Source organism: Argentina anserina, chromosome 5 (genome assembly GCF_933775445.1).
Source record: "Argentina anserina chromosome 5, drPotAnse1.1, whole genome shotgun sequence".
In the NCBI taxonomy this organism is placed as follows: Eukaryota; Viridiplantae; Streptophyta; class Magnoliopsida; order Rosales; family Rosaceae; genus Argentina; species Argentina anserina.
Window position 1 is genome coordinate 15,821,666 of NC_065876.1, and position 27,181 is coordinate 15,848,846.

Consider the following 27,181-nt stretch of genomic DNA (forward strand, 5'->3'; position numbering starts at 1 on the left):
CAGATGTGATAAGTATATATATTTAGGGAATTCGTAAAAATTTAGTCAGTTTTAGATATTGTTTGACCGTCCGTACCTACGGTCTACAAAAAAAAGGCGTTTTGGCATATTAAAATCCTCACTGACCGGTGCTTTGCCAAATGGGTTTCTTTGGTACGACCACACACAATCGGTGATAAAAATTAGGTGATTTCAGATATGCAAACGACTTTCGGTGTTCGCATTTCGGTAATGGGTCTTCCCTTATGACACATTAGTGTTGTTTTCGGTTTACGAGAAATTCTGACGGTTAAACGAGGTGAATTGGATGAAATTTTTACACGGTTACTAAATATATATACCGATCATGTCGACTAGTGTCGATCGATCCCGAGAAGTTTCATTCACATAGTTGCTTCATAATACGATAGTTTTATTCTAATTTTAATAAAATATTTATGTATAATATTTTATTATTTGATGAGTTTTTACGGGGCGAGTCTACCAGACGGGACAGGCCGGGTTTCACATATATAATTTAAGCCCGACCCTCTACCCACGGAAGTAGGTTTTGACGAGATTTCTCGTGGGCCGGATTAGGTAAAAACCGGTCGGAATTGCGGATATCAGCGACTTTTCAGATCTACGTATTTCGGTAATGGGTCTTCCCTTATGACACATTAGTGTTGTTTTCGGTTTACGAGAAATTCTGACGGTTAAACGAGGTGAATTGGATGAAATTTTTACACGGTTACTAAATATATATACCGATCATGTCGACTAGTGTCGATCGATCCCGAGAAGTTTCATTCACATAGTTGCTTCATAATACGATAGTTTTATTCTAATTTTAATAAAATATTTATGTATAATATTTTATTATTTGATGAGTTTTTACGGGGCGAGTCTACCAGACGGGACAGGCCGGGTTTCACATATATAATTTAAGCCCGACCCTCTACCCACGGAAGTAGGTTTTGACGAGATTTCTCGTGGGCCGGATTAGGTAAAAACCGGTCGGAATTGCGGATATCAGCGACTTTTCAGATCTACGTATTTCGGTAATGGGTCTTCCCTTATGACACATTAGTGTTGTTTTCGGTTTACGAGAAATTCTGACGGTTAAACGAGGTGAATTGGATGCAATTTTTACACGGTTACTAAATATATATACTGATCATGTCGACTAGTGTCGATCGATCCCGAGAAGTTTCATTCACATAGTTGCTTCATAATACGATAGTTTTATTGTAATTTTAATAAAATATTTATGTATAATATTTTATTATTTGATGAGTTTTTACGGGGCGAGTCTACCAGACGGGAGAGGCTGGGTTTCACATATATAATTTAAGCCCGACCCTCTACCCACGGAAGTAGGTTTTGACGAGATTTCTCGTGGGCCGAATTAGGTAAAAGCCGGTCGGAATTGCGGATATCAACGACTTTTCAGATCTGCGTGCCAAATGATAACACAACTGTGTACAAACTTCATATTTATTCTTTTGCGTCAGGTAGAATTATAACAAAAAATAGAAGCAAAACCCCACCCACTGCTAGGGTTAATGTTTTCCCTCCCTTCATTCACTCCGCCTCCATCCCCAAAAATTCACAAAATCTCGGATCTCACTCATCTCACCCAATAACCCAATTTTCCAAACCCTAGTTCCTCAAGAGTACCCCATTTTGAAGCCGAATTGAATTGAGCTACAGGCAAGTTCTTTTTACTCTCTTCTGATCTTGTGTTGGATGAACTTGGAATGGCTGTAAATATTTTTGTTTTTGTTTTTGTTTTTGTGTGTGTTTCAATCAAGGAACCAACAGCAAAATGCCCATTTTGTTCACAAACTTTTCCCTGTGATTCTAAGAAGAATGGGATTGCAACAAGTGATTTGCCGAATTTTCCTTTTGTTTGTGTCTGTAATGAATGCTTTTATATTTATGTGAACTGAAGAACTTCAATCTAGGAAGAACAAGACCTCTGTATTTCACTTTCTTATTTCTCTTCCTAATTTTTTCAATTTCTTCAGCACTTCTTCTTCAGACCTTGAATCGCATCGTTTCGGTTTCCGACCGAAACCAAACCGAGAATACAAACTTGGGTAGTACTGATTGTTTGGTCGGCTACGCTTTGAAAATTCCCCTACCGACAAGAGACGGTTCGGCATCGGTAGCGCAAAAGTGGATCGGTTTACTACCGAATCCGGCCTTACTTGTTTTTCGTTTTGCTGTCAAGTAAATATGTTATGCAATTGTTTTCCAAGTTTCTAAATTTATTTGTGTTATATGTTTTGTAGATTCTTGGGTAGGTTTGCTGGTGAATCATAAGAACAAATTGAGAGCAGCAAATATCTGTAACCATGGTTGGCTTTCTTTTTATTGCATTGTCTCTGTTTATATATTATCTTTAATGTCAGGATGAGATTATATATTGTTTGTTATTTGTGGAATTCAGCCGCAGGGAGATTATATCGATCTTCACAGGAAGCGATATGGGTACAGACCTGACCACTTTGAGCGCAAGCGCAAGAAGGAGGCTCGTGAGGTCCACAAGCGCTCTAAAACTGCACAAACGGTGAGCTCTATTTATTTTCTACTACACTTTTGATTATTGATAATTAGAGTAGAACAAAAAAATTGTTCTTGTTATGTTTCTTACTGTATTGGACTTGAACAGGCTCTGGGTATTAAGGGCAAGCAATTTGCCAAGAAACGCTATGCAGAAAAGGCTCTGATGAAGAAAACGTGAGTTCTGTATCCTGGGTTTCAGTCTAATTTACTGAGCCTTTCTGTTTATTCTTCTAGTTCTGCTCTTTGGATTGTGCTATTAAATATTTGCCCTAAACTGGGAAGATTGCTATTATGTACATATGTTCTGCATGTGTCAGTTTGAGATTTTTGTTTTGTAGTTATTACTAAGATTCATTCTCCACCCTCAACTATTAATGTGTTGTTCTTGAATTAAAAACATTATGTATTTATATTCATGTAGCAATGCGTACTTGACAATTATTATTTTGTTGCTTGATAGTACTTAATACGCAGTCACGAACATATTTGTCATTGTATAGCTTAAACTGCAGGATGTGTATACTTTTTACTGTTTACTGTTTCTTAAACTTGTGATTATAGTGACCTGTATTTCACAATTAAATTTTGTTTGGTGAATGTTTATAGATTGGCTATGCATGAGGAGTCATCGACTAGGCACAAAGTCGATGATGATGTTCATGAAGGAGCTGTTCCAGCATATTTGTTGGATCGTGACAATACAACAAGAGCAAAGGTATGGTTGAACAACCATCAAATATAATGATTAAGATAGCTTTTCATGGAAGGTATCTGACTTTATGCTGTAAATAGACTCTTAGCAATTCCATCAAGCAAAAACGGAAAGAGAAAGCTGGGAAATGGGAAGTCCCTCTGCCTAAGGTAACAAAAGTGGAACTTTCTGACTCTATGTACTTGTAAATGTGTGAATAAGTGGGTTTCTGACTGATTCATATCTTTTCCAGGTGAGGCCTGTAGCTGAAGATGAGATGTTTAAAGTGCTTAGAACGGGCAAGCGCAAGAGTAAGAAGTTGACTTTTCTTTATATATTCAATCATTATTTAGGCTTATGATTTAGTATTTTCCACCATAACCAGATAAAATTGTTTTCCATTCACATATTTTCATCGTATGCTTGTAAAAGCTTTTACACAAGTATGTTCATGTAATTTGCTGCTCTATTTCTTGGTAGCTTATATTTTGGTTCTTCTGTGCAGCTAAGCAATGGAAGCGGATGATCACTAAAGCCACATTTGTAGGACCTGGTTTTACGAGGAAACCTCCCAAGTATGAGCGATTTATTCGGCCCAGTGGATTGCGATTCACTAAAGCTCATGTGACACACCCCGAACTCAAATGTACTTTTAATCTCGAGATTATCGGGGTGAAGAAAAACCCTAATGGTCAGATGTATACCTCTCTTGGTGTTTTGACCAAGGGAACCATCATTGAGGTACCTAACCAACTCTTGTGGGATGTATGGCATTTTATAATTTACATATGATGACGTCTCAACTCTAAAGCCGTTTGTTGTTTATGTATCTCAGGTGAATGTAAGTGAACTTGGTCTAGTCACACCTAATGGGAAAGTTGTTTGGGGTGAGTTCAAAGCCTCCAAGTGCCTGGCATTCTGATTAATTTTCAAGAAACTTTGATATCAACCCCCCCTTTTTAAATGAGTCATTTTTTATTTTTAAATTGTCCAGATGTACTCATATTTGCTGTTGGATGCAGGGAAATATGCTCAGGTGACAAATAATCCAGAGAACGATGGATGCGTAAATGCAGTTCTGCTTGTCTAAGAGGTTGAACTGTCGAGCTTTGAGGGTACTCTTCTGATCTTTGCATCGCACATCTATTCTTCGCCATGCAAATTAGCTCTTACCCAAACCTTGGGAATCAAAAATATGGCTGTAATGGGATGTGTAGATGTATAATTTTAGCTTTCAAACATTTTTTGATTCATGCATATTTTTGCAAATGTAGGATTATTGAATTGTATCCTCAAACTATTATTACTTTATCAGTCCAACTAATTGTGTCGTACTGTTTTTTTAATTTCTTTCTTAAAATTGTGTCCTACTGTTTAATACTGATTGTGTTATGGTCCAATGATTTGATTCTAGCAAACAGTTCAGTTCTATCCTAGTTTCTGCAATCTCCCTGAAATTCACAAGTAGGCTGCACGGTGTTTTCATGTTCACCCAAATTAGCTATCAGATTGTTGCCATATTCATTGGTACACTATGCAAATAAACCCCAGATCCAAAAATCACAGCAAATTGGGTTTGCTCATTAGCGCCATGTCAATTGTAACATCATTGTAATCTTTTTTTGTGGGTTGTAAAATAAATTTAGAAGCTCAGTACCCAAGTAATTAATACTGTAGCTTAATATCTCGCAGGAAGTCCAACCATATTAAGACCTTAATATCAGGCTGCATCGAATTTCCTAACCTGAAGATAACTATCCAACTGACCATCATGTCTATAATTGGTGCTGCCAACGTAACTCGCAGCTTGAAATTTGTCCGTTAAGTACTTAAGTTGTTCATAGCGAGTCTTTCAGCATCACCATTAGTCATCCTGAGTTTCCAAATTGCAGTATACATACTTGGGTTTCCAAATCGATACATCGTCACTTTCCTTACATTGTTTGTACTTTCTAGTGACAATCTGCTCCGATTTTGACATCATTTGTATTTTGTAACAAGCGAGTCCTCAGTTTCCAATATTTCACATACATAGCTAGGTTCTGAATGACATCCCTCTACAGACTACTTTACATTGTTGATAGCCAGTTCTTCCAATTCTACATCATTAACAGTTTTATTAGCTTCCCAAGGCCATTCATTAACATGTCTATCAAGTTCTTCATCTTCCTGCTTTGGCTCTTCAGTCTTCACCCACACTATCTTCAGTTCGTCACATTCAGACGCATTACCGTCCGATTCTGCGGTCTTATCCAAAATTGATGTTTCCATATATAGGGCAAAGTCATGCCTAGCCAAACGAGCATAATGGCTTTTGCAGTTTGTTATAAGCGAGTGCACCTTCAACATCAGTATCATAGGTCTCATCCACACACGACCAACCTTTTTACACGTCAAACCATTTGTATTACTACTTGGCAATCGAAATTCATTGAAACCTGAGAAAGCTCTCCATTGGAACCCTTTGCCATCTCCCATTTTGCCCCCTAGTTTTAATTGCTTAATTCTAATTTCTTGGAAGTCAAATGGCAAGCACGGAATGAACTTCAAGAGGCCGCTCTATTGTGATTAAGATAACTGGTAAGTTTATATTTAGCTTTCATTTAGGTGAAAGAAAATGGTATGAATGCTGTCATTGCCGTGAGAAAAAAGTGATAATCACATAAAAGGGTGTGTTAGTTTTTGGTATATAATTAAATGTTTCCAACATTGTTGAATGGTGAAAAAATAATATTTTTTGTTGTGCTCGGAATAATTACCTCTTCAATAGGATAAAAAATAATAGAGGTGTGACACACATAATATATCAAGAAAGAATATTATAACCTAAAGTAGAGAGTCCTCTGTGTGCGCCTCCAACCCTGTCGGCGACGAGCCCTTAACCGTCGTCGAATATGTCTTGTTGTCCCTGTGTGGGTCTTGGATGTCGGGCTCCTAAATCGCTTCCTGATTTGGGAGATGCCGGTGGTGGTTGGTGTTAGGAGAAGGAGAGATTACGACGGTGGTTGGGCATGGCGATGAGCCACCAATGCGCGGTGAGCAACATATCGGCTTGACCTTATCAGATTAGAGTCGGCAGGAGAATATGGTCAATTTTTTAATATCCTGGAAATTTATAATTGAGTTATAAATACTTTGCAGATATTATTAATTTGGTGGTGGTCCAATTTTATAGTACAAGAAAGAAACCAGAAGTGTTAGAGCGATCAATCACTTAGAAACGTTATCGTGAGAGGTCAAGAGAATTTTTATTCGTTGGTTTTCTCATAAAACTTTCTTTATGAAAGTCGTAGAGCTTATCGATACGAGTTCATAGACATGCCACATGCGTAAAAAAGATATCGTATGAAAACGTTACAATCCACCAAAGTTTAACTTCCGATTTTGGAAGGGTATAAATATAAGTGAAAAGAGAAAACTCTAAAAATCAGAAAAGAGAGAGAACAAACGAGTTACTATTCATTTTCCCATCCAAAATGTAGAAATTTCTCCGGCTTCGTTCTCTGGCGTCCGGAGACGCCACGACTCGAGCAACCTATTAAACTAACCAGCTCAACTTCATCTTTCCTTTGAGCCTAGGCCCAAAACCCTTCAACCACCGTGTGAGGAGCAGCGAAGCTCGGAACAGACTACTGCATTTGTCATCGTCGGGGCATCACCTTTTTCGCCGAACCAAGCTTGGAGCTGCCCATTTTCAATAGCTTGCATCCTTCTAATCACAGTTTCGATGATCTTAATGTTCGAGTTGAGGAGTTAAGTTTCTTGGGGTGGTGTTGGATTTGCAACGGCTTCTCCGACTACTTTTCGGCTAGTTTTAGTTTGAGTAGTAGATGATGGAGTTTTGAATTGGTGAAGTTGTGTAGATGGGTTCTTCTTCTATTGATCGAGTGGAAGTTTTCTTGGTTAGTTTGAGGTTTGGAGCATTGTTTTCCCGATTAGTGAGATTTGAGCATGCATTAGTGAAAATAGTGGCTTCGGCTCGAGTCGTTTTGAGTTGCAGGTACGTGATGCTTGCAATGGAGTGGTTTGCGGCGGCTAGGGCCTTTTGTATTGTGTGTGGAAGATGCCATGATTTCATAGTGAGTAAATCTCACTTGTTACAAATTTAATTTGAGTTGTTAATATAGTCCATGTATCATTAAGCTTTTAAACATATGTTTTGGTTTTAAATTACATGAACTTGATACGGTTCATGGGTAAGTAACTTGGTATTTTATCAAATGATTTTAAAATGTTTTGGTGATTATGGATTATGGTTGATGTTGAGAATGAAATTGAATTGTGCATCTTGTTATTGATATAGTATAGTATATTCTACTTATATATGTATATTTAATGGTAATAACAATATACATGTACACATTGCTATATTATATTATATATGATAATTGTTGTGTAAATTGGTTAATTGGATGTAGTTATTTGAAGGGGTCAGAATGGAAGAAAATGCACCTTCCAATAGTTTGGATTATTTGTTGTGGATTTTGTTTTATTGTGTGGAGGATGGGACCTGAGGAGGATGGGTTTATGTGGTCGGATTTCTAGACCCGATCATAGTTTCTCTAGATCCGATATGGCGGCGAGATCAGGGTGCCATGGTTTGGTGCATGCTTGGCGGCGAGTGGTGGCGGTTTGGTGGTTTTGTCAGGGTGGTTTTACGGTGATTATGTCTTGGCCGCTGGCAGATATCTCCCTTCTCATATTAGTCTGGGCTTGGGCCATATTGTGTTGGGCCTGGATTAAGGTATTAAGCCCATTTAGGGCAATTAAATTTATAGCTTTATGTTATTTTCTTTTATTAGATGTCAATGTTTTATTGCTTTCAATAAGATGTGGACTTTGTCCTGTTAGGCGCACTCAATGTGCTTGTCTGCTCTAGGTAGGCGGCGAGTTCCTTACTTCGTCAAATGATTGTTGCTACCTAGTGACATGGTAGGGTGAAACCTAGTGTTGCCAGAATTATTTTCTAGCGGCAACATAGTTGGAGATTTGTTTTATTAGACATTAAGTTATGTAAATGTGTTACATATATACTGATGTCTCCATTATGCACTGCTTTTCTAAAGCAAATGAATACGTCATTAGAGTAGTTCTCCTTACTAGTTGGTGTTTTTTTGAGTATTTATTTGATAAAATTATTTCAGGTCTTTGTAATCAAGGGTATACGATTCACATACCCCAATTATATTCGACAATTTCATTAATGAAGGCTTAAGAACAGCCGCACCAACCCCATTAAAAAAAATACATGCCCGAATTGATTTGATTTCAGATGACCTTTTTTTTCCTCGATAAAATCGACCATACACACTCACCCTTGGTTTTGCCAAAACCATTTGTTCTCAAACTTTCATCTTCGCCTATAATAGGTTTTTAATCTGTGCACAACATCTCTGATCATTCTACAATCACATAAGATGGAAGGAAAATTTGAGGCACATGACGGAATCCCAACTTCACAATGAAGAGAAAGCTAAAGTCGAGACGGATGAGCTGTACAAAAACAAAGACACAAAAAATTTCACTATGAGTCTACCAAGAAATTCAATTATCGAATCAATGATTTAGCAAACAGCTATAATTTCTGATGCTAGAAAGAAGTAGATACACAAGATCGGAGAACATGAAATTCACTTGCGAGTATATGGTAAATTATGCAAAAAAGTAAATTTGTTTTACACTGGGGCAATTTTCTTTCCTTATATATATATATATATATATGATTTTTCTCAACTAAGGAGGTTCGCACTAATGGTTTTGGTGCGAATTTCCATTTATTTACCGCTTTTTGATCGAATTTCCTCTACCATCTAGTATCTAGATAATATTGTGTAGATCATCTCTGTAAAATTTCAGCCAATTTAGTGGTCGGTAAGACCCTCAAAATCGAAAAACAAATGGATGGACTATACAATTTTATATTTATTGGATTCCTTTGCGTCAGGTAGAATTATAACAAATAAATAGAAGCAAAACTCCATCCCTCCCTTGATTTACTCTGTTCAGCGCCTCCATCCCCAAAAATTCACAAAATCTCAGTTCTCACTGAATCTCACCCCATAACCCAACTTTCCAAACCCTAGTTCCTCAAGAGTAGCCCATTTTGAAGCCGAATTGAGCTACAGGCAAGTTATTTTTACTCTCTTCTGATCTTGTGTTGGATGAACTGGAATGGCTGCTGTAAATATTTTTGTTTTTGTGTGTGCTTCAATCAAGGAACCAACAGCAAAATGCCCATTTTTGTTCACAAACTTTTCCCTGTGATTCTAAGAAGAATGGGATTGCAAGAAGTGATTTGCCGATTTCAATTTCGAATGGAATTTTCCTTTTGTTTGTGTCTGTAATGAATGCTTTGTATTTATGTGAACTGAAGAACTTCAATCAAGGAAGAACAAGACCTCTGTATTTCACTTTCTTATTGCTCTTCCTAATTTTTACAAACTTCTTCAGCAGTTCTTTCTTTAGATCTGCAGGTATATACCTTGAATCGCATCGTTTCGGTTTCGGACCGAACCGAGAATTGGGTGACCGAAACTTGGGTAGTACTGATTGTTTGGTCGGCTACAGTTTTGAAAATTCCCCTACCGACAAGATTCGGTTCGGCATCGGTAGAGGCAAGAGTGGATCGGTTTACTACCGAATCCAGCCCTTAGTAGTAGTAGGATGATTTAGCATCATGCTATATTGCGGTTCACATGTGAAGTTAAGTTATTCTTGATTAATAAAGATCATTCTTATCTTGCGCATCCCTAACTACTTATCCAAATAAAACTTCTAGGTGCATTTGAGAGATCAAGACCTCAAGGAAGGAAATTGATAGCATGGACAACCAAAATGCAGCTTACCATCCATGTCTAAAGCCAGCTGTTGTTGTAACTGGAACAGCAAATGAAGGTACTGCTGGACCAGCTATTGGTCATGTTGACATTGGCGTGAGTGTTGCTGCCTACTTATTTCGAGTTGCAGTTCCTGGTCTTCGGAGGAAACAAAGTGAGATTCTTTATCTGTAATTTTGTTCAGATATGCCCGTTTCTCATTCTTGGTGCACAAGCACTCTTTATCGCAGTGTGGTACGCTCTTTTAAATGCGTATCCTAATGATTGAAGATAGTAATAACCATGTATTGAATTCTTGGTCTAACAGGTGAAGTGAAATGTATCATCGAAAGTAATGGGAAGGTTCATATCGAAGGAATCATGACAGAGACTGGACTTGTTTTAAACTCATCAACTGTCTACCAGATGAAAGTCCAGCAACTATGCAAAGCTGGGCCATTTACCATCTCTTTTAATCTTCCTGGACCTGTTGATACTCGGCTGTTTTCTCCTGTTTTTCGGCCAGATGGAATCCTTGAAGTGGTGGTTATGAAATCAAAAACATCTCAGGAAACTCTCAAGTTCCCTCTTGATGGCAACGAGTCTTCCCCTATAAAGTATCCCCAAGTAACCGTCTGATGTTTCCTCTTAAGGGAATTGTTCTGCATGAAGTGGTGGCAGTGAAATCCAAAATGTCTTGCAAATTCCTCAAGTTCCCTTTTAATGGCAAAAGGTCTCCCCCCTATCAAGTATCCACAGCTAAGCGTCTGATGTTTCTGTTAAGTGAACTTTTCCAAACTTCAAATACGGCATACTTCTTTGTTTGTGAGGTTACATAATGCATAAAAATACACGTATGCCTTGTCTTTTTATTTCAGCAGAACAGAATGTGTTCCACACCTTTAACTAGAAGAGGATTTCCCATTTTCTCAACAGCTTCAGATGTTTTTTTTATCGACAATGAAGATCAAGTTGCTTATGGATTCTTTTGAAGATTTAATTGAAAGTTCATGAAATGATAAACCAGGTCAAGCTCTTGGCACGGTGAACTTCAGACTCGGACAAAGCATCGATGCAAAGGGTCACACAGAGTGCCCCCTCTTGTTGATTGACCATACTTTGCTTCAAGTCAGTCACCCCACTGTTTCCAGTGGGAGCTACATAACGCTAGTTGGAGGAAAATTCAACAAAACTGGGGAGCACAAGTATCTTGCTTCCTACTGTAATTTGTCATTTGTGTTTCTGAAGGTGAAAGACGAACTCAGTTATGTTGATTAATTTATGGTGATCATGATATGTCTTTAAACATGGGTTGGAGAAATTTAGTGATATTTTTAGGAAACTAAAGAGACATTTGAGGGCCATAAACTAAAGATATGACTTGGATTATGAAACCTGACGTACCTACCTCGCTCTTTCGCAGTAAGTAAATTCCAGTTCTTGTGTCGATTGCATTTGACGCAACAATTCCTTTGAGACAGGCCGAAGATAACTACGCGTTTCAGGTGGCATCTTTTTATTGGGCCTTTTTATTACAATTTCATTATTACAAATTTGCAAAACAAAAGCTGATTCAGATAAATAATCTATATATCCTACTCCAAAGTAAGCGACACAAGTTACATGTTAAACCAATTCAATTCCAAGTCAAAATTACCTTATCACCATAACTAATCAACATTTGTGACTCCCTTCGATAAGAAAACAACAAAACCATACTGTAAGAAAGCAAAGTTTAGAAGAAACATGCGTCCTGAAATTATGTTTTCATTTCTGGCTAATTATGTTTAACTGTTAAACTAGCTAGCTAACGGGATTTATTATAGAGGTTGCGTCCAAATTGATTGACTTAATCTTGAAGTTATTTTTATCATTGTTGCTATAGTATCTTAAATCATGAAATTAAAACTAATGGATACATATATTACTCACATAATGGGAGATTATATATAGAATTCGTAACCGAATTAGATATAAAATTCGATGTTTATGTGATCCGAATACTGTATTATAATATTTTCTTTCTTCAGAAAACGAAAAAGTCTTGCAAATCAGGAATAATCGAGTGATGTGAATCAAATGATACCGTATATTCATAGAATCATTGACTCGTATTAATACTATACTAGTCTGATTAAACCTCCTATCACATCAGTGTCCTAATCTGCGAAACTACTTGATGCCTTCCTCAAGGGCTCAAATTCATATATATTCACGATATTAGTCTATTCACGATAATCTGTATCTAAATATTCACGATATTGGCCCATTCGCTCCATCAATAGGCATAAGCTATGCCTTGTTATATAAGTTGAACCATTTTCAGACCAAAAAGTACGAGCCTTCAAATTAGAGCAAGCAAAAGTGAATCGAGTGACAAGTTATGGCGTTGAAGGTGCTCTCAGCACTTGACACGGCGAAGACACAATGGTACCACTTCAAGGCCATCATCATAGCCGGCATGGGCCTCTTCACCGACGCCTACGACCTCTTCTGCATCTCTCTCATCATGAGACTCCTAGGCCGCATATACTACGACCACCACCCCAAAGACTTCGACAGTAACGACAACAACTTTGCGATCCCGCCGTTGGTCGTTTCGGCTATGGTGGGCTTCCCTCTTCTTGGCACCATCATCGGGCAGCTGCTCTTCGGCAGGCTAGGGGACCTGGTCGGTAGGAGACATGTATACGGGCTTTCACTGATGGTGATGGTGCTGAGCTCCATAGGGTGCGGCTTCTCCATCTGCACCTCCAGAACTTGTGTCCTAGTCAGCCTCGGCTTCTTCCGTTTCCTCCTCGGTGTAGGCATCGGCGGAGACTACCCTCTCTCGGCGACTATCATGTCGGAGTTTGCAAACAAGAGAACACGTGGTTCGTTCATAGCAGCAGTTTTCTCCATGCAAGGGTTCGGGATTCTGGCGAGCTCCATAGTGACCATCGTGGTGTGCGCCGTCTTTAACTTGGTTGAAAGTCCAGATCCGAAGGAAGCGACGCCGGATGTGGCTGACATGGCTTGGAGGTTGATACTCATGCTCGGTGCAATTCCGGCTGCCATGACGTACTACTGGAGGATGATGATGCCTGAAACCGCCAGGTATTTCATTACTTGACTAATTTGCTGAACTAATTTTAAGTCTTCCATTTATATATATATATATATATTCTCGAAATCTCGATTGAATTGTGTATATAGTTCGTAAACATGTGCACGTATGTCTCGGACTGTTTGGCTGCATATGTGCGAGGTAGCTATATATAGCTATCTGTAGTTTTTTTGTTTGTTTGTTTTGTTTTGGCATAATATCATCAGGATGAGTACGTAAGAAACAGGGCCGGCCCTGGCCAAGTCGAAGCAGCCTGCCTGGGCCTCTAAATTAAAGTGCCTCCTATTATTTTTAATATATATGTGAATTAAAAAGAAAAAAGATAAGTGATGGTTTGCACGGGGATTAGCAAATTAGAGAAAGTTAAGAGAGAAAGAAACAAAAAGGAGGAGAAGAAGAAGAAGAAGAAAGTTAGTCAGTTATTCAGTTAGAGAGAAAGAGACAGAGAGAAAGAAGTTTGTAAATCAGAGGGAAGTTTGTCATTAAAATTAATAACAAAGCCAAACATGTATGATCTTCATTCTTCCATGTCAATTTCATCTCTGAATCTATTTGTCTATTTTTTTTTCTAGTTTGATCATAATTTGAAACTTCATATACATGACTAAGTGGCTGACTCTTTGATCATAATTATTTATATATGCTATGTTAGGAAATATAAATAATAATAATAATAATAATCAAATTATGATAACAACCTATTTGATATTGTATTGATGTCCAAATGTTTTTTGAAAATATAGTATTATCATGGCTCCTAAGAGAATTAGAAAATTCAAGTATGGGGCTATCCACATGCTTCAATTGCTTATAGGATTCTGCTAACAATACCCATCACAATTGCCTTTGCAGAAAGAAATTTCTTAAAGTTGAAATTGATCAAAACTTACCTTTGGTCTACTATGTCACAAGAGAAATTAAGTGGTTTGGCTATGATATCTATAGAAAAAGACATAGTTAAAAAACTTAATTATGCAGATTTGATTAGTACATTTGCATCTAAAAATGCAAGACGCGTTATATTTCAATGATATTTTTATATTTTAATATAATTTCTTTTATTATATTTTATATTTTTTTTTGTCGTGCATTTGTCTAGGGATTTCCAATTTTTGTTCGCCTTGAGGTCTTTTTGTAACAGGGTGGGCCCGGTAAGAAATGCTAGTATTTCAGGTTAATCAGTGCATGCGGCTGGATTTTCTGATAGACACGCAATTAGGGGAAGAATCATAATCTGCCTTATGATCGAAGAACTTCATCATGCTTTTCTTTTCAATGAAGAAATATGGACCGATAAATATCTAGCATATAATGCTACAGAGAGAGAGAGAGAGAGAGAGAGAGAGAGAGAGAGGCCATGAATTCTTCTCATACACATACATTCCGATCCTTCTCTTGCAGTCTTGCTCGTTGATATTTCGAACAATCCCTTCGCTCATCTGTTTGGTAAAACATGCCCCAAATTTCAGTGCATAGCGAAGAATCTTTGTTATAACTTGTGCGTGCCGAAGTATAAGATTTCGTTTCATTTCTAGCGATGAACTGATGAACACACACACACACATGAAGAATTGAACTGAAATGATATTGCTGAATGGACGTGTCCAAATTTTAATCACTTTCAGATATACAGCATTGGTAGAGCGAAATGTGGTGCAAGCAGCTAAGGACATGGAGAAAGTGCTGGCTGTTTCCTTGAGTCAAATTGTAGAGGATGAACCAGATGATCCACAATCAATGGGGCAGAATTCATCATATCCCCTCATCTCCAGAGAATTTGTACGTCTCCATGGCCGCGATCTCTTCTCTTGTGCTGCCAACTGGTTTCTTGTTGATATCGTCTTCTACAGCAGCAACCTATTCCAGTCCCAAATATATAGAAAATATATCGATGACGAGCACCCAAAATACAACGTCAATCTCTATCAAGATGCTTTGCATGTTGCTGTGTTGCAAGCAATCATTACAATATGCTCCACAATCCCAGGTTATTGGTTCACTGTCTACTTCATTGATCGAATTGGAAGGCGAAAAATTCAAATGATGGGGTTCTTTGTTATGGCACTTGTTTATTTCTCGATTGGGATACCCTATAAAACTCACTGGGCAAAACACACAGATAAGGGATTCATGGTCCTGTATGGCCTCACTTTCTTCTTTGCTAATTTTGGACCAAATACTACTACTTTTATAGTGCCTGCTGAGCTTTTTCCGGCGAGGTTTAGGTCAACTTGTCATGGGATCTCCGGGGCTTCGGGAAAGGTTGGCGCCCTGATAGGAACGATTGGATTTCTATGGGCTGCACATGGTAAAAATGACGAGCATCTAAGGACGAGGATCAAGGGGTCGTTGATTGGTTTAGGTGTAGTTTGTATTCTGGGATTGGTGGTAACGTATCTCTTCACACCTGAAACTAGGGGAAGATCACTAGAAGAGAATGAGAATGAGAATGGGAATGAACAACATGCTTGATTAGGAAATACTTGTTACATGATTAGAGACGCATTTATAAGTTCTTCCATGTGTATTCAATATATATTAGAAATTTATTCGATTTTGCGTTTTTTCTCCCTGTAAATAGTAGATAGAACTCATAGAAGGCATGGCTTAACATTAGTGGGACTTTGATATAGAGAAGGTTTTTGCGTGTGAAGTTTTATTTAGGAATTAGGACCTTGTTCATTTCTTCTTCAACTCAATCTAGCTGACTAGCTAGGTATGGGAGTAAATCCTGCTTGTTCATGGCTTGTTTCTCTAGTCCTGTATGTGATCAACGGTTAGTAGTGAGTAATTGAACAAAATCAATCTAACGGAAATTCATGAATTACTGAGAAATGCTTGAATTCTTACTTTCTTAGCAAGAATAATTGGCCAGCTAAAGATACTTTAATATTGCTCGCAAGTCGCAACGCACCTAACACCGAGGTGCTGTTATTCATAATTATATTTTTCAGGACCAGTTTTTCATTATATGAGTTCTTTTGAAGAACAAGTTTTCCTCTAACTGATTTGGAAGGACGAAATGTAGATCGAGCTAAAATGAATCCTAGTTCAATCCTGAAAACTTCTAAAATTTATTAGAGCACAAACGGGATCGGGTGGGTGAGTAAAATATCTGCATCATCTACCGGAAGAAACGCAAAAGGTACTCAACGTTGGGGAAACATTGCCTTCGTTACTCATTTGACATGGGTCTTGAAGGCATTAGATGTTAAGAAAACAGCTGAACGGGGTACGTTTACCTTAATCTCAATTACGATTACCTAGCCTACAAGCTAATCCCTCTTCAAGCACACCTCTTTCCCAACATAACAAGCCACTGTTACACCATGCAGAACACGTCAACTGAACACCGGTATAAATGGGTGTTGACTGTTGAGAATTTGGGGTATTCAACCTGATTAATTAAACAGTATTTGTTGAAAGATAACAATTGGCAGGGAAGAAAAATTATAAAGCCAGAACGAACAAATGCACTTCCAAGTTCCAATTTAACCTCATCCCTTCCTCATGTGGGAACAATAGGCTTACGAAATATTATCGAAGGGTTTTCTATTAGTTCTGACCGGCACATACATAGCAAAACAACCCTGCCAAAGTTCTACAAGTCATGCATGTGTAAATGCGAGTAAGAAAGAGAAAACTGCATGCATTTTAGCAAAAAATACCCAGCATACTACATCATATGTGACCAACATCTTTCTACAGTATTCACATGCAAGCAGAAAATGATTTGAAAGATTAGTCTACTCAGAAGATCCTACCAGGCCACCATTTTATCAATGTTTTTTTTTTGTCAAAGTGAAACTTCAATAAATCGGGGCAAAGCCCAAAAAAAAAAAGGAGAACAACACAGAGAACACAAACAAGAAGAAAGAAACACAAGACCACATCAAACAACTACCAAACTAAAGCAATAAAGCAGACAACAAGACATTAGGGCGGTCCTAGTAAACCATCGTTCCTCAACACCCGACAGAGGGAAGTTGGGGGTGTCTCCACCCATTCCGAAGAGCTCAACTCCACCATTGCAAGCTTGGCCACAGCGTCCGCTGAACGGTTAGCGTCACGCGGAATCCAATTCGACAATACCTCATCAAAAGCCTCACTCAACTGAGTAATCTTCTTTAAAAAAGGGACAGACCTCCAATTAGCACAAGAATCACCCTTGAGAGCGCTTATAATCTCCTTGCAATCACATTCTATCACCACCTTCTTGTGATGCATGTCAGCCACCATATGAAGCCCCACCAAAGCCGCCATAGACTCAGCCTCAACCACAGAATTATGAGAACTGACACGACTTGCTCCCACTAAACACACACCCTTCTCATCACGACTAACCACTCCCAATCCACACTTAGGCTGTTTTGAATTCCAAGAGGCATCAAAGTTCACCTTCACAAAACCTGGAGGAGGAGGAAGCCACATGACCACCTGACCAACCTCCCCATTCTCTTCCGGCAGAATAGGCTGAACAGCAGACCACTCGGCAAAACTGCGCTGAATACGCTCAATTGTAGCAGCCGGGTCTGGGAGAATCTTCTTCATGACTGCCTTGCATCTTTGCTTCCATATTTCCCATAGATGGAAGCAAACTAACAAGAAAAGGTTAGAAGTACCACCATCCCCACCACTGAATTTCTTAAACATAGCAAGCAGCCAAACATCAAGAGTAGAAATTGAAGCTATATCCGGAATGTAACAAAGAGTGCTACCAAACCAAACCACCTTGGTCCAAGGACAAAGCAACAAACAATGCTCCACAGTTTCCTGATGCTCTCCACACAGCTCACACATCGGACTAGGAATGATTTTTTTCTTAAAAATACACCAATTTGTGGACAAAGCATTAGAAAGGGCACACCACATAAAATTAGAGATCTTAGGAACAAAACCTGGTTGCCAGATAGCTTTCCAAACTTTGGAATCAATGATGTGAGATGTGGAAGACTTTATCTTCTTCACAGAATTTTTCCCCAACTCAGAGTAAATCAACTTGTACCCACTCTTAGCTGAGTAAGAGCTGCTTTTTGAGTGAAGCCACATAAACACATCACTGTCCTGCTCACTACCAGTGTCAATTGCACTAATGGCACTCATATCCTCCTTACTAAGAAACCCTTTCAAGTGATCAATGTTCCAGTTCCTCTGAAAATCAATTAAATCCGCAACCAACAAGGGAGTGAACCGGTTTGACAAATCAGTAGGAATGATACGACCACCATTGTTGTTTGGGACCTATCTATCGACCCAAACATCAATGCTCTTACTGTTTCCCACCCTCCAAATAGTCTTCTATGCAATAGAGTCTCTGCCAGCAAGCATGTTGTTCCAAATCCAAGACGGCCTAGACCCTTTCTTTGCATTCAAGAAACTCACATGGGGAAAATATCTAGCTTTGAGAACCCGAGCCCACAAGGAATAAGGGTTATTCACTAGCCTCCAGCAATGCTTAGCAAGAAGAGCCAAGTTGTATGCCTGTAAATTTTTGAATCCAAGACCACCTTCAAATTTCCCCTTGCAAAGGTCATCCCAACACTTCCAGTGCATTTTCTCTTTAGACTCATTGAATCCCCACCAAAACTAAGAAAGATCAGAGTTGATGTTTTTGCAAAGCGCCTTCAGAAGCAGAAAGATAGCCATAGGGTAGGCTGGAACCGCCATGGCAACAGCTTTAATAAGCACCTCTCTTCCAGCTTGAGAAAGAATATTAGCCTTCCACCCTTGAATTTTTTGATTAATTCTCTCTCGTATGTAAGCCATCGCACTTTTCTTGGAATTTCCCCAAATAGTGGGAAGACCGAGATAAATTCCCGGCTGAGAACTGATAGGAATTTCCAACTCCGCTGTAACCATCTCACGAATTTCAGGAGGAGAGTTAACAGAGAAGAAAACTGATGACTTACCAAGGTTAACAGCTTGTCCAGAAGCAACACAATAAGAGTCCAAGATCGACTTCAAAGCCCTACAATTTGAGGCAGTGGCCTTAGAGAACATGATTGTATCGTCAGCAAACATAAGATGAGAGATCCCTGGACATTGAGGACTAAGCTTTATACTTTGAAGATTCCTCTTTCTGATCTCAGCTTCAATATTCCTTGATAAAACTTCCCCAATAATAAGAAAAAGATAACCCCTGTCGCCGCCCTCTTAAAGGATTAAAATAGCTCCCCTGCTTCCCATTGATCATGATTGAGAAAGAAACCGAGGTAACCACCTTCATAATCAGCCTCACCCACGCCAAACTAAAACCAAACTTCAACAAAGCCGCCTCGAGAAAGTCCCATTCAACCCTATCATAAGCCTTTTGCATATCCAACTTTAAGGCGAATTCATGACCTTTCTTCGACCTCTTCAACTTGAGGTAATGGTAAGCCTCATGCGCTAAGATAAGATTATCTTGAATCAGCCTACCAGGAACGAAGGCGTTCTGTTGCTTTGAGATAAGACTAGGAAGAAGAGGTTTCAATCTATTTGCAAGAAGTTTTGAGATAATCTTCATAGAGATTTATACTTTGAGACATATTCTCAAGGAGAGGCCCTTTCGGAAAAAGGACAATATTGGTCTTGTTAAGGCTCACCACAGAAGAATCACTATTTCTGAAACAAGCAACTGCACTATTGATACTCCCAGAAACCACTTCCCAATGCTCCTTGTAAAAATGACCAGGATAACCATCCGGCCCCGGTGCCTTCCAATTCCCTAACTGCATCACTGATAGAGCGTTTTATTAAAACGTCTATAATAAACCCTGTAAAACATCATCGTTAGTATAGAATAAGCAGGGATCGTTCTTTCCGGGGAATTGATGGGAACTCTTAACTTTTAGTGTTAACAAATAATATGGGGTTTGAGATTGATTATTAACTACTAAAATAAAACCTAAATTATTATTTACATGATCGACTTCTCTTTAACAAACTTAAACCAAATTTACCATTACACCACATAATTACAAGTTCGAACCTATCATGCATTCTAATTCGACCAATTACATACTTTTTAGACACCAATACAATTAGAGCCTTAGGGGATCATCTAATCGTGCAAGATTTCAATTAACATTTAGATTGACTTAGGGCCTAATCTAAATTTGCATGCAATCGAATTCAATAACACTTAGAGTAGAAATCAAACAAGATTACATTTAAGCACCAAATCTTTGTTGGATACATGTTTCATGTATGGTGTCACCCACCATGGTTTCACATGCAAATTTCCAGAATTTTTACCACTTTTAATCAACACAAATCGAACCTACTTAGGGCATGATTCGATTTGTGTCAATATGGTTGATGAATATAGCACTCAAACACAATCTTAGAGAATGCATCCAAGCACTAAATTCATATGCACATATCTGAAAATTATCTAAAAGTATGAGAAAGATGATTAGAACACAACAATAGAAATACAAACTCATTAATTATAGAAAACCATCAATTCGGCAAAGATCCAAAAATCCAATAAAACAATCTGAAAATTTTGATTCTTAATACAAAACAATAATCTCACACAAACATCATACTATAATCTTTATAGACAAAGTATTGTAAAAAAATCAAAAATGAACAAACCCGTGGAGATGAGTTGCGAGAATCACACGTTGTAGGAACCTTGGAGGTGTGTCTTCAATGGTGATTCGGTGGAGATGAAATTTGTATATATGGGAGAATTGCTTGTTGTTTTGGTGAAGGATGTTTGAGGTAGTATTTTGGTAGAGTTTTGGCTCTTGAATGCAAAGGAGAAGTGATGATATTTGAGAGGTGAAGCCATGTATATATAGAGGAAAGATGGAGGGTTTGAAATTGCTTCTTTCTTCCTATAATACTGTCATGCTTTAATCCCTTAAATCATGGAAAGTTTTATTCCCTAAAACATGCCATGTTTTATTCCCTAAAACATGCCATGTTTTATTCCCTAAAACATGCCATGTTTTATGCCTTTAATGATCATCTTCTAATTAATTGTTGCATGACTTGGCTCCATCTTTTTTTCTTTAATTATCTCTTCAATCCTATCTGAAAATAAGAAAATAAAATCATAAGTAAGAGATAATTAGTTTCAAAACCTAACAAGGATTCCTAGTAAAACTAGGACTCTAAACCAATTATGCGTTTTAACTCATGTAAGTACAAAAATGCATCCAATACCGCTCAAGACTCTTACTACGACTCAATGACTCAATAGTACAACAATAAGGGCTAAGCAAAGTACAAATTGAGGTAAAAACATGTTAAGAACGTCGCACAAAGTGCTCCTATCAATCACTGCCTTCCTAATTTCATCAGGAGAGAAAGGCATTGCCAATGACAAGTTCTCACTCTCAGAAATATGACTATCCACTGCCATCAGCGTATCCTCGAGTCTTCTGGAGCCAGAAGTGCAATACAAATTATCAAAGAAATCAGCAAACGCAGCACTAATCTGCGCCTCCCCACTAATCCAATTGCCATTATCCAAACATAAGCTACTGATTCTGTTCTTGTTCCTCCTGTAGACCGTAGTGACATAGAAGAACTTCGTATTTCGATCTCCCTCAAGCAACCAGCTGACCCTAGACCTCTGTTTCCAAAACAGCTCCTCCCGAGCCCAGGCAGCCTCTAACTCATCACAAATCTCATCTTCTCTAACTTTATTTACTCCATCAATAGGGCCCTCATGCAATCCTTTTAACTCCCAACAAAGAGCATCAATAATCGCCTTATTATTTGGAAACTTTGCCCTGCTCCAACACACCAACTTCTTCCTACAACAAGCCAAATTATTCTCCCAGCCAACAAAGGGGTCAACATCAACAAACGGATTCCAAGCATTAGCCACTAGCTCTTGACAATCAGGATCTGTAGCCCAATTAGCCTCGTAACGAAATGTTTTCGGGTTCTTTTGCACTTTGGCGTGAGAATGGAGAACAATCGGAGAATGATCAGACCCAACACGAGCCTCATGCTCCACAAAGGCTAATTCATGCACAGAGAATAGCTGCATTCCCAATAACTCTGTCTAATCTCTCTCTGATAACCTCTAATAGCTCTTCTCTACGATTATCCCACGTAAACCTCGAACCCTTAAAGCTGAAATCCACCAACGAGTTTGCATCCATAAATTCCTTTAAGACCCTAATTTTACTCTAAGACCATGGGAGCCCCCCTTCCTTCTCACACATAGCAACAACTTCATTGAAATCACCGACACAAATACAAGGAATAGAACTAGAGATAGACAAATTAGAGACAGAGGACCAAAACACTCTCTTATCCCCATGATAAGGAGGGCCATAGAAGAAAAACATGCGAACGGTGATATTAAACTTGGAAAACTTCACCTCCGCATCCACCAAGTGCTTACTCTTAGAAAATATCTTTACTTCCACATCAGGCTTCCACCAAATTGCTAACCCTCCAGCGCCACTAACTGTAGGATCAACTGTGATTCCCTTTAAGTAGCGAAGATGTCTTCTGAGATTGTTGATTCTAAACTTTGACTGCTTCGTTTCTGATAAAAAGACAATAGAAGGAGATTGAGATCGAACCAACTCCCCAAGCTTCCGAACTGTCAAGGCGCGCCCTAACCCTTGACAGTTCTTAGAGAGTAGTGTACTCATGGCTGGCATGTGGCTGTCGGCCAGCCACCACCGCCCCGAACAGAGGATTTCCCTGCCGGATAACCACCACCACCCACTGCAACAGTTGTCGAAGACGCATCCATCTCAGACGAGCCCAAGACACCAGACCCAACCTCCGAAGAAACGTTTCCCCTTCTTCTCTTATACACCCGAAGACTCCTCTCATCCTTACCATCCTCAGATCTCTCTGAACAGAACCTCCTACCACTTCCACAGACTCTAACACGGCCACGACATCCCTCACTACCAACCCCACCTTCCAACCTCAAGCACTCAGACAAAGATCGAATCTTACCCAAAGAGGAGGAGATTGGAAGAGACTTATTTGAGAAGTTATTGATTTGGGGAGGAATAGGTGGGAGCTGCTGAGAAGGAGAGCGCTCTGGCTCAGCATTCAGATCAAATTGAGGGGACTTCTCGGGTTCAAAAAGATTAAGTGAACTCACACCTTGAACCGAACCAGAAACCCAACCTGACAAGATGGGCTGGCCCAACTGCAATCCACTAACCACTTTAGAGACACTAAGAGTGAGGCCCGTGCCTGGGCTTAAAGGTTGGGCCACCTGAAAAACAGAAAGCTGAGCTGGTTGGGAGTTGTTATTATCTAGGGATACCAACTCAAAGCAATCAGCCTTCTTTGACCGCTCCACGTGAACTTTCTTAGAGACTACAGCGAGCTGCAACCAGCTAGGGCTTGGGAATGGGTGAGACACCAAACTTTTGATCTGCTGGAGTAGAGAGAAAAGGTTGTTTGAAACCACGTTTGTCATGGGTTCAGCCATAGGGGTTAAAGAGACACTCCGATCACCATCACCACTGACAATAGAATGGCTCTTGCCCATAGACCTTGGCCAAGGTGCCCATTCACGGGTAGGAACTTCCTCGGGGACAATGAACGGCACAGAACCAAGGTTCCGGCGCGTGGCTGGCTTCTGGCGACGGAATTTCAGATGATTATCCAGCCAAGAGGGAGCAGGGGCTGAATACACACTCTTTCTCATCCATAGTCCAAACCATAAGATCTCTGCCTCCTCTTCCCCAGTAGCTTCATGGTTAATCAGCGAAGGATTCTGGCACTTTTCTTCCTTGTGACCAAGTCTTCCACAACAATAACAGAAATCTTTTAGTCCCTCATATGCAAACTCCACCCTCGTCTTCGTGAAAGAGTTCAGAGGTAGCCAGAAACCTGTTGGAAACGCATCTCTAACATCCAAAAGAACCTTAATTCTGAGATAGGCTCTGAGAGTGATATCCTCCTGACTAATATCTTCCAGCTGCAACACCTCACCAATCTCATCACCAATCTCCTTGGCATTGTTGTTGTTGAGCTTCTCCCATGTTAGTGCTGAGATCTGAACCCAGTACCAAGCTTTATGAAGATGAACATCTCTAACAGTGAGATTTGGTTTCCAGCGTACCACAATAAACCTCTTGTTATCGACGTGCCAAGGACCACCCAGAAGAAGCTCATCTACATTCACTGGAGTGACAACAATTGAGAAAACATTACTGTGAAGATGTACAATCTTCAAAGGACCAAAGTGCTTCCAAGAGCGTCTGAGAGATCCCTTGATGCCTCCAATATTAGGGATAACATCTGCTATGAGGACTCCAAGGAGAGAGACTCCATTATTGACTTCCACCAAGTTGCAATTGTTCTCCAACCTGAAGGCAAGGTTGTCAAAGGATCGCATGCTGGGAAATAGGGGACCAAAAGAGAAAAAAATCTCAGAAAAAAGACTACCACGTTTTGGGTAGAGAACTCCAAACAAAGGAGAAGCCTCCAAGATCTAGGAGGAGAGCAAAGACCACTAGATAAACCAAATCAAACAGTGGAGAGAAACAGTGGAGAGAAACAAGCAGAAAACCCACTAACTAATACCCAGATGATTCTAACGAATAAGGTTGGGAAGAGAAGGAGATGTGAATAAAGGAAAGGATAAACTTTTTTTTCTAGAGAGAAGGCAGACTCTCTCTCTCTCTCTAAAAAGATCCATTCTCTAATATACTAGGGGGTTTAAGAGAGGTTTGGTTTAAGAGAGTTTTGAAGAAGAAGAAGAAGAACATTTTTTTATCAATGTTTGCTACATCGAAGTTGAACCGAGTATCAGATATCACTCCTATTTTAGAACTACTCCTTCAAAGATGTCATCCGATTTGAAGTTAGGTGCAAAGAGCCTTGGATCAACAGGTCCCGGAAGACTGAAGGAGAGTGAATGGTCCAGGAGGGCATAGTTGCTGCAATTTCATTTGGAAGGAACGTGAGCGTTTCTTTATGGGTTTCCACCACTTGTGAAGCCTTCTAGTTGAACCCTCCCATTGGGTTCAATTTCATAACTAAATTGACCTATTGCCATACGAAAAAGTATCAATTTAAAAGTGTAAAGCAAGTTTTTTTTTTCTCAAGAGAGCATCTAAAAGTAAGAGTACATAAGCCATATTTTTGTGCCTAGCATGTATATAGAAGCGAGTGCTACTGTTACCTCTAACTCAGACACTCAAGTAAGTAACAAGCTCATTCCCAATAACCACTAGACCAGTAAAACATAATGGATAAAGCCTTTTCTTTTAATTTCCTTTCGCGATTACCTTATGACAAGAATGGTCAATTGTTACATAGAATATGCATGCTTGTTTATAATATCTGCAGCTTAGAGGAGGTGTAACAAATTTAAATACACCGGGAAACACCCAACTAAAAGGATTTTAATATTACCACCAGATAATTGAAAATGAATGACCAAGTGAGAGGAACATACAAAAATCCTTCCTGATTCCTGGTAGAGATACTCGGAAATAATATGCAACCTTGCTAACGCCAATATCCATAGCACGAATTGGTGGTCCAACAACCCCTCTCTGGACCGTCCCAGACAAAACAATAGAATGATCTAAAACACATGCTTCCTTTGTAGAAACAGACGGGAGGGGCATGAGCACAGGTCCTTCTGGTTTGCAGGTATTCCATGAAGGTTCATCCTTTCCACAATATTTTGTGTCTTCTGATGAAGTGTCAATGGGGGAATATACTGCAACTGATCGTCGATGAGAGAGGCACCTCCTTTTATACTTTTGTTGGAACCTCTCAGATAATTTACTATTTCCATTAGAAATACGTCCTGCCTCTTCACTTTCCTTGCTACTACTGTGCTTACTTTTTCCACAATCCTGGAACACCTGCTTATATTTTCTGGATCAATTTTCAGGTTATTCATGCCAGTCACAGATTTGAACTTTTCCCGATCATCGTCTTTCATATACGAGGTAACAGGATCATCAACTACCACAATCCCCTTAACAATTCTGAAGCTATCAGGATACCATATCTGTTGATGAAGATTCAAGGGAAAAATATCTGGGAACTGCATATTGTCTTTTCTCAGCCCCGAACATGTAAACGGTAGGCTGCCCTTTAAATACTTGTGCAACGCATTTGGTCTCAGAACCAAATTAGGTTGAGCATTTTGATAAACTCGATTATTCGACATCAATATTTAATCCTGTAAGCATCATTAGTAGTATAAATCAAGATGGTATCGTTTACAAACCGAGGATCCAGCCAGGGCATAAGATCACAAACATTTAACAACGAATTCTTATAGAGATATAAAGATTTGATATATAGGATCGGTATAAAAGACAGAAAATAAAACCTAAACTAATATATACATGTGATCAACCGACCAACACATAAGCAATCACCAAAAAAAATATATAATAACAAAGCCATCGAAATCTATTTTCAATCATGTTCATGCCGTAGGTATCAAGGTTCATCTTAAGTTCGATCATGCATCAAGTTCCTACTTGGTTCCTAATACATTGATACATTCAAGCTCAACTACTTGTCTTGCTACGAAATATAACATACCAATTCATCATGCAATTACGTATCACATAGAGAAATCAACATGTTTTAAGCACCTATCCAATGCTGAACTTAGGATCAAAATCGGTGAGATAACAAATAACAATTAATCCACTACTTGTATCATAATCGTTACTAACTTTGAATGATTAACATATGCAACATCAACTACTTGTCTTAATCACACATGCAATATAAGAACACACCGAAAATTAATCAAGAACATAGAACAAGAACTCACAGCATAAAACCTAAAATCATTGAATAGAAATCGAAATCTTCATATCATTACACAATTCGAAAGTCACAACTATCTCATAGACAAGATCGAATTAAACTTTAACAAAACAAAAACAGAAATCATCCAAGAACAATAACATAGAAAACCAAAATAAAACATGAAAACATAGAGTTACACTTTGAAATAATCCTATGGGGTTTATTCCAAGCAAACGAAGATCCTAGGCTACTTGCTTCGAATCCAAAGGATGGAAAATGATAAATTTCAATTTTAGGATTTCT

General features: G+C 38.9%; 5 protein-coding genes across 6 annotated transcripts; 3 read left to right on the plus strand and 2 right to left on the minus strand.

Moving 5' to 3' along the window:
• Positions 1-2,045: 2,045 nt before the first annotated feature.
• On the plus strand, positions 2,046-4,575 carry LOC126794188 (uncharacterized). The gene is made up of 10 exons (XM_050520846.1): positions 2,046-2,149; positions 2,277-2,342; positions 2,435-2,554; positions 2,657-2,724; positions 3,157-3,265; positions 3,343-3,411; positions 3,495-3,552; positions 3,747-3,982; positions 4,077-4,128; positions 4,264-4,575. The coding sequence occupies exons 2-10, from the start codon at positions 2,340-2,342 to the stop codon at positions 4,329-4,331; spliced, it is 783 nt and encodes a 260-aa protein (XP_050376803.1). The 5' UTR covers positions 2,046-2,149; positions 2,277-2,339; the 3' UTR covers positions 4,332-4,575.
• Positions 4,576-9,205: 4,630 nt separating this feature from the next.
• On the plus strand, positions 9,206-11,362 carry LOC126793451 (increased DNA methylation 3). 2 transcript variants are annotated; one of them, XM_050519983.1, is made up of 3 exons: positions 9,206-9,366; positions 10,020-10,231; positions 10,385-11,362. In XM_050519983.1, exons 2-3 carry the CDS (start codon positions 10,063-10,065, stop codon positions 10,693-10,695), a joined length of 480 nt encoding a protein of 159 aa, XP_050375940.1. In that variant the 5' UTR covers positions 9,206-9,366; positions 10,020-10,062; the 3' UTR covers positions 10,696-11,362. The 2 variants fall into 2 exon arrangements, with proteins under 2 accessions (XP_050375940.1, XP_050375941.1); XM_050519984.1 differs by lacking the exon at positions 9,206-9,366 and having other exon boundaries at positions 9,730-10,231.
• A 945-nt stretch (positions 11,363-12,307) lies between these two features.
• On the plus strand, positions 12,308-15,716 carry LOC126793450 (probable inorganic phosphate transporter 1-9). Its single transcript, XM_050519982.1, has 2 exons — positions 12,308-13,152; positions 14,788-15,716. The coding sequence occupies exons 1-2, from the start codon at positions 12,440-12,442 to the stop codon at positions 15,632-15,634; spliced, it is 1,560 nt and encodes a 519-aa protein (XP_050375939.1). The 5' UTR covers positions 12,308-12,439; the 3' UTR covers positions 15,635-15,716.
• A 3,032-nt stretch (positions 15,717-18,748) lies between these two features.
• Positions 18,749-22,154, minus strand: LOC126795602 (uncharacterized). Its single transcript, XM_050522411.1, has 4 exons — positions 21,438-22,154; positions 19,747-19,872; positions 19,383-19,661; positions 18,749-19,150 (listed from the first exon to the last, which is right to left on the minus strand). Exons 1-4 carry the CDS (start codon positions 22,152-22,154, stop codon positions 18,749-18,751), a joined length of 1,524 nt encoding a protein of 507 aa, XP_050378368.1.
• A 2,757-nt stretch (positions 22,155-24,911) lies between these two features.
• LOC126795603 (increased DNA methylation 3) lies at positions 24,912-26,279 on the minus strand. Its single transcript, XM_050522412.1, is given in 5 exon segments — positions 24,912-25,002; positions 25,004-25,067; positions 25,070-25,138; positions 25,551-25,985; positions 25,988-26,279. Coding segments are annotated over 5 exon segments (951 nt in total).
• Between the last annotated feature and the right edge of the window lie 902 nt (positions 26,280-27,181).

Excerpts from the sequence above, each read along its gene's own strand:
- LOC126794188 (XM_050520846.1), top strand. Across the intron at positions 3,266-3,342 it reads ACAATACAACAAGAGCAAAG|ACTCTTAGCAATTCCATCAA; the intron begins GTATGGTTGAAC and ends TGCTGTAAATAG. Across the intron at positions 3,983-4,076 it reads CCAAGGGAACCATCATTGAG|GTGAATGTAAGTGAACTTGG; the intron begins GTACCTAACCAA and ends TATGTATCTCAG.
- LOC126793451 (XM_050519983.1), top strand. The coding sequence starts at position 10,063 with ATGGACAACCAAAATGCAGCTTACCATCCATGTCTAAAGCCAGCTGTT. Across the intron at positions 10,232-10,384 it reads TGGTCTTCGGAGGAAACAAA|GTGAAGTGAAATGTATCATC; the intron begins GTGAGATTCTTT and ends TTGGTCTAACAG.
- LOC126793450 (XM_050519982.1), top strand. The coding sequence starts at position 12,440 with ATGGCGTTGAAGGTGCTCTCAGCACTTGACACGGCGAAGACACAATGG. Across the intron at positions 13,153-14,787 it reads ATGATGCCTGAAACCGCCAG|ATATACAGCATTGGTAGAGC; the intron begins GTATTTCATTAC and ends AATCACTTTCAG.
- LOC126795602 (XM_050522411.1), bottom strand. The coding sequence starts at position 22,154 with ATGCAGCTATTCTCTGTGCATGAATTAGCCTTTGTGGAGCATGAGGCT. Across the intron at positions 19,873-21,437 it reads CTGATGAAATTAGGAAGGCA|TTAGGGAATTGGAAGGCACC; the intron begins GTGATTGATAGG and ends TCAGTGATGCAG. Across the intron at positions 19,662-19,746 it reads GAAATAGTGATTCTTCTGTG|ATTATCTCAAAACTTCTTGC; the intron begins GTGAGCCTTAAC and ends ATCTCTATGAAG.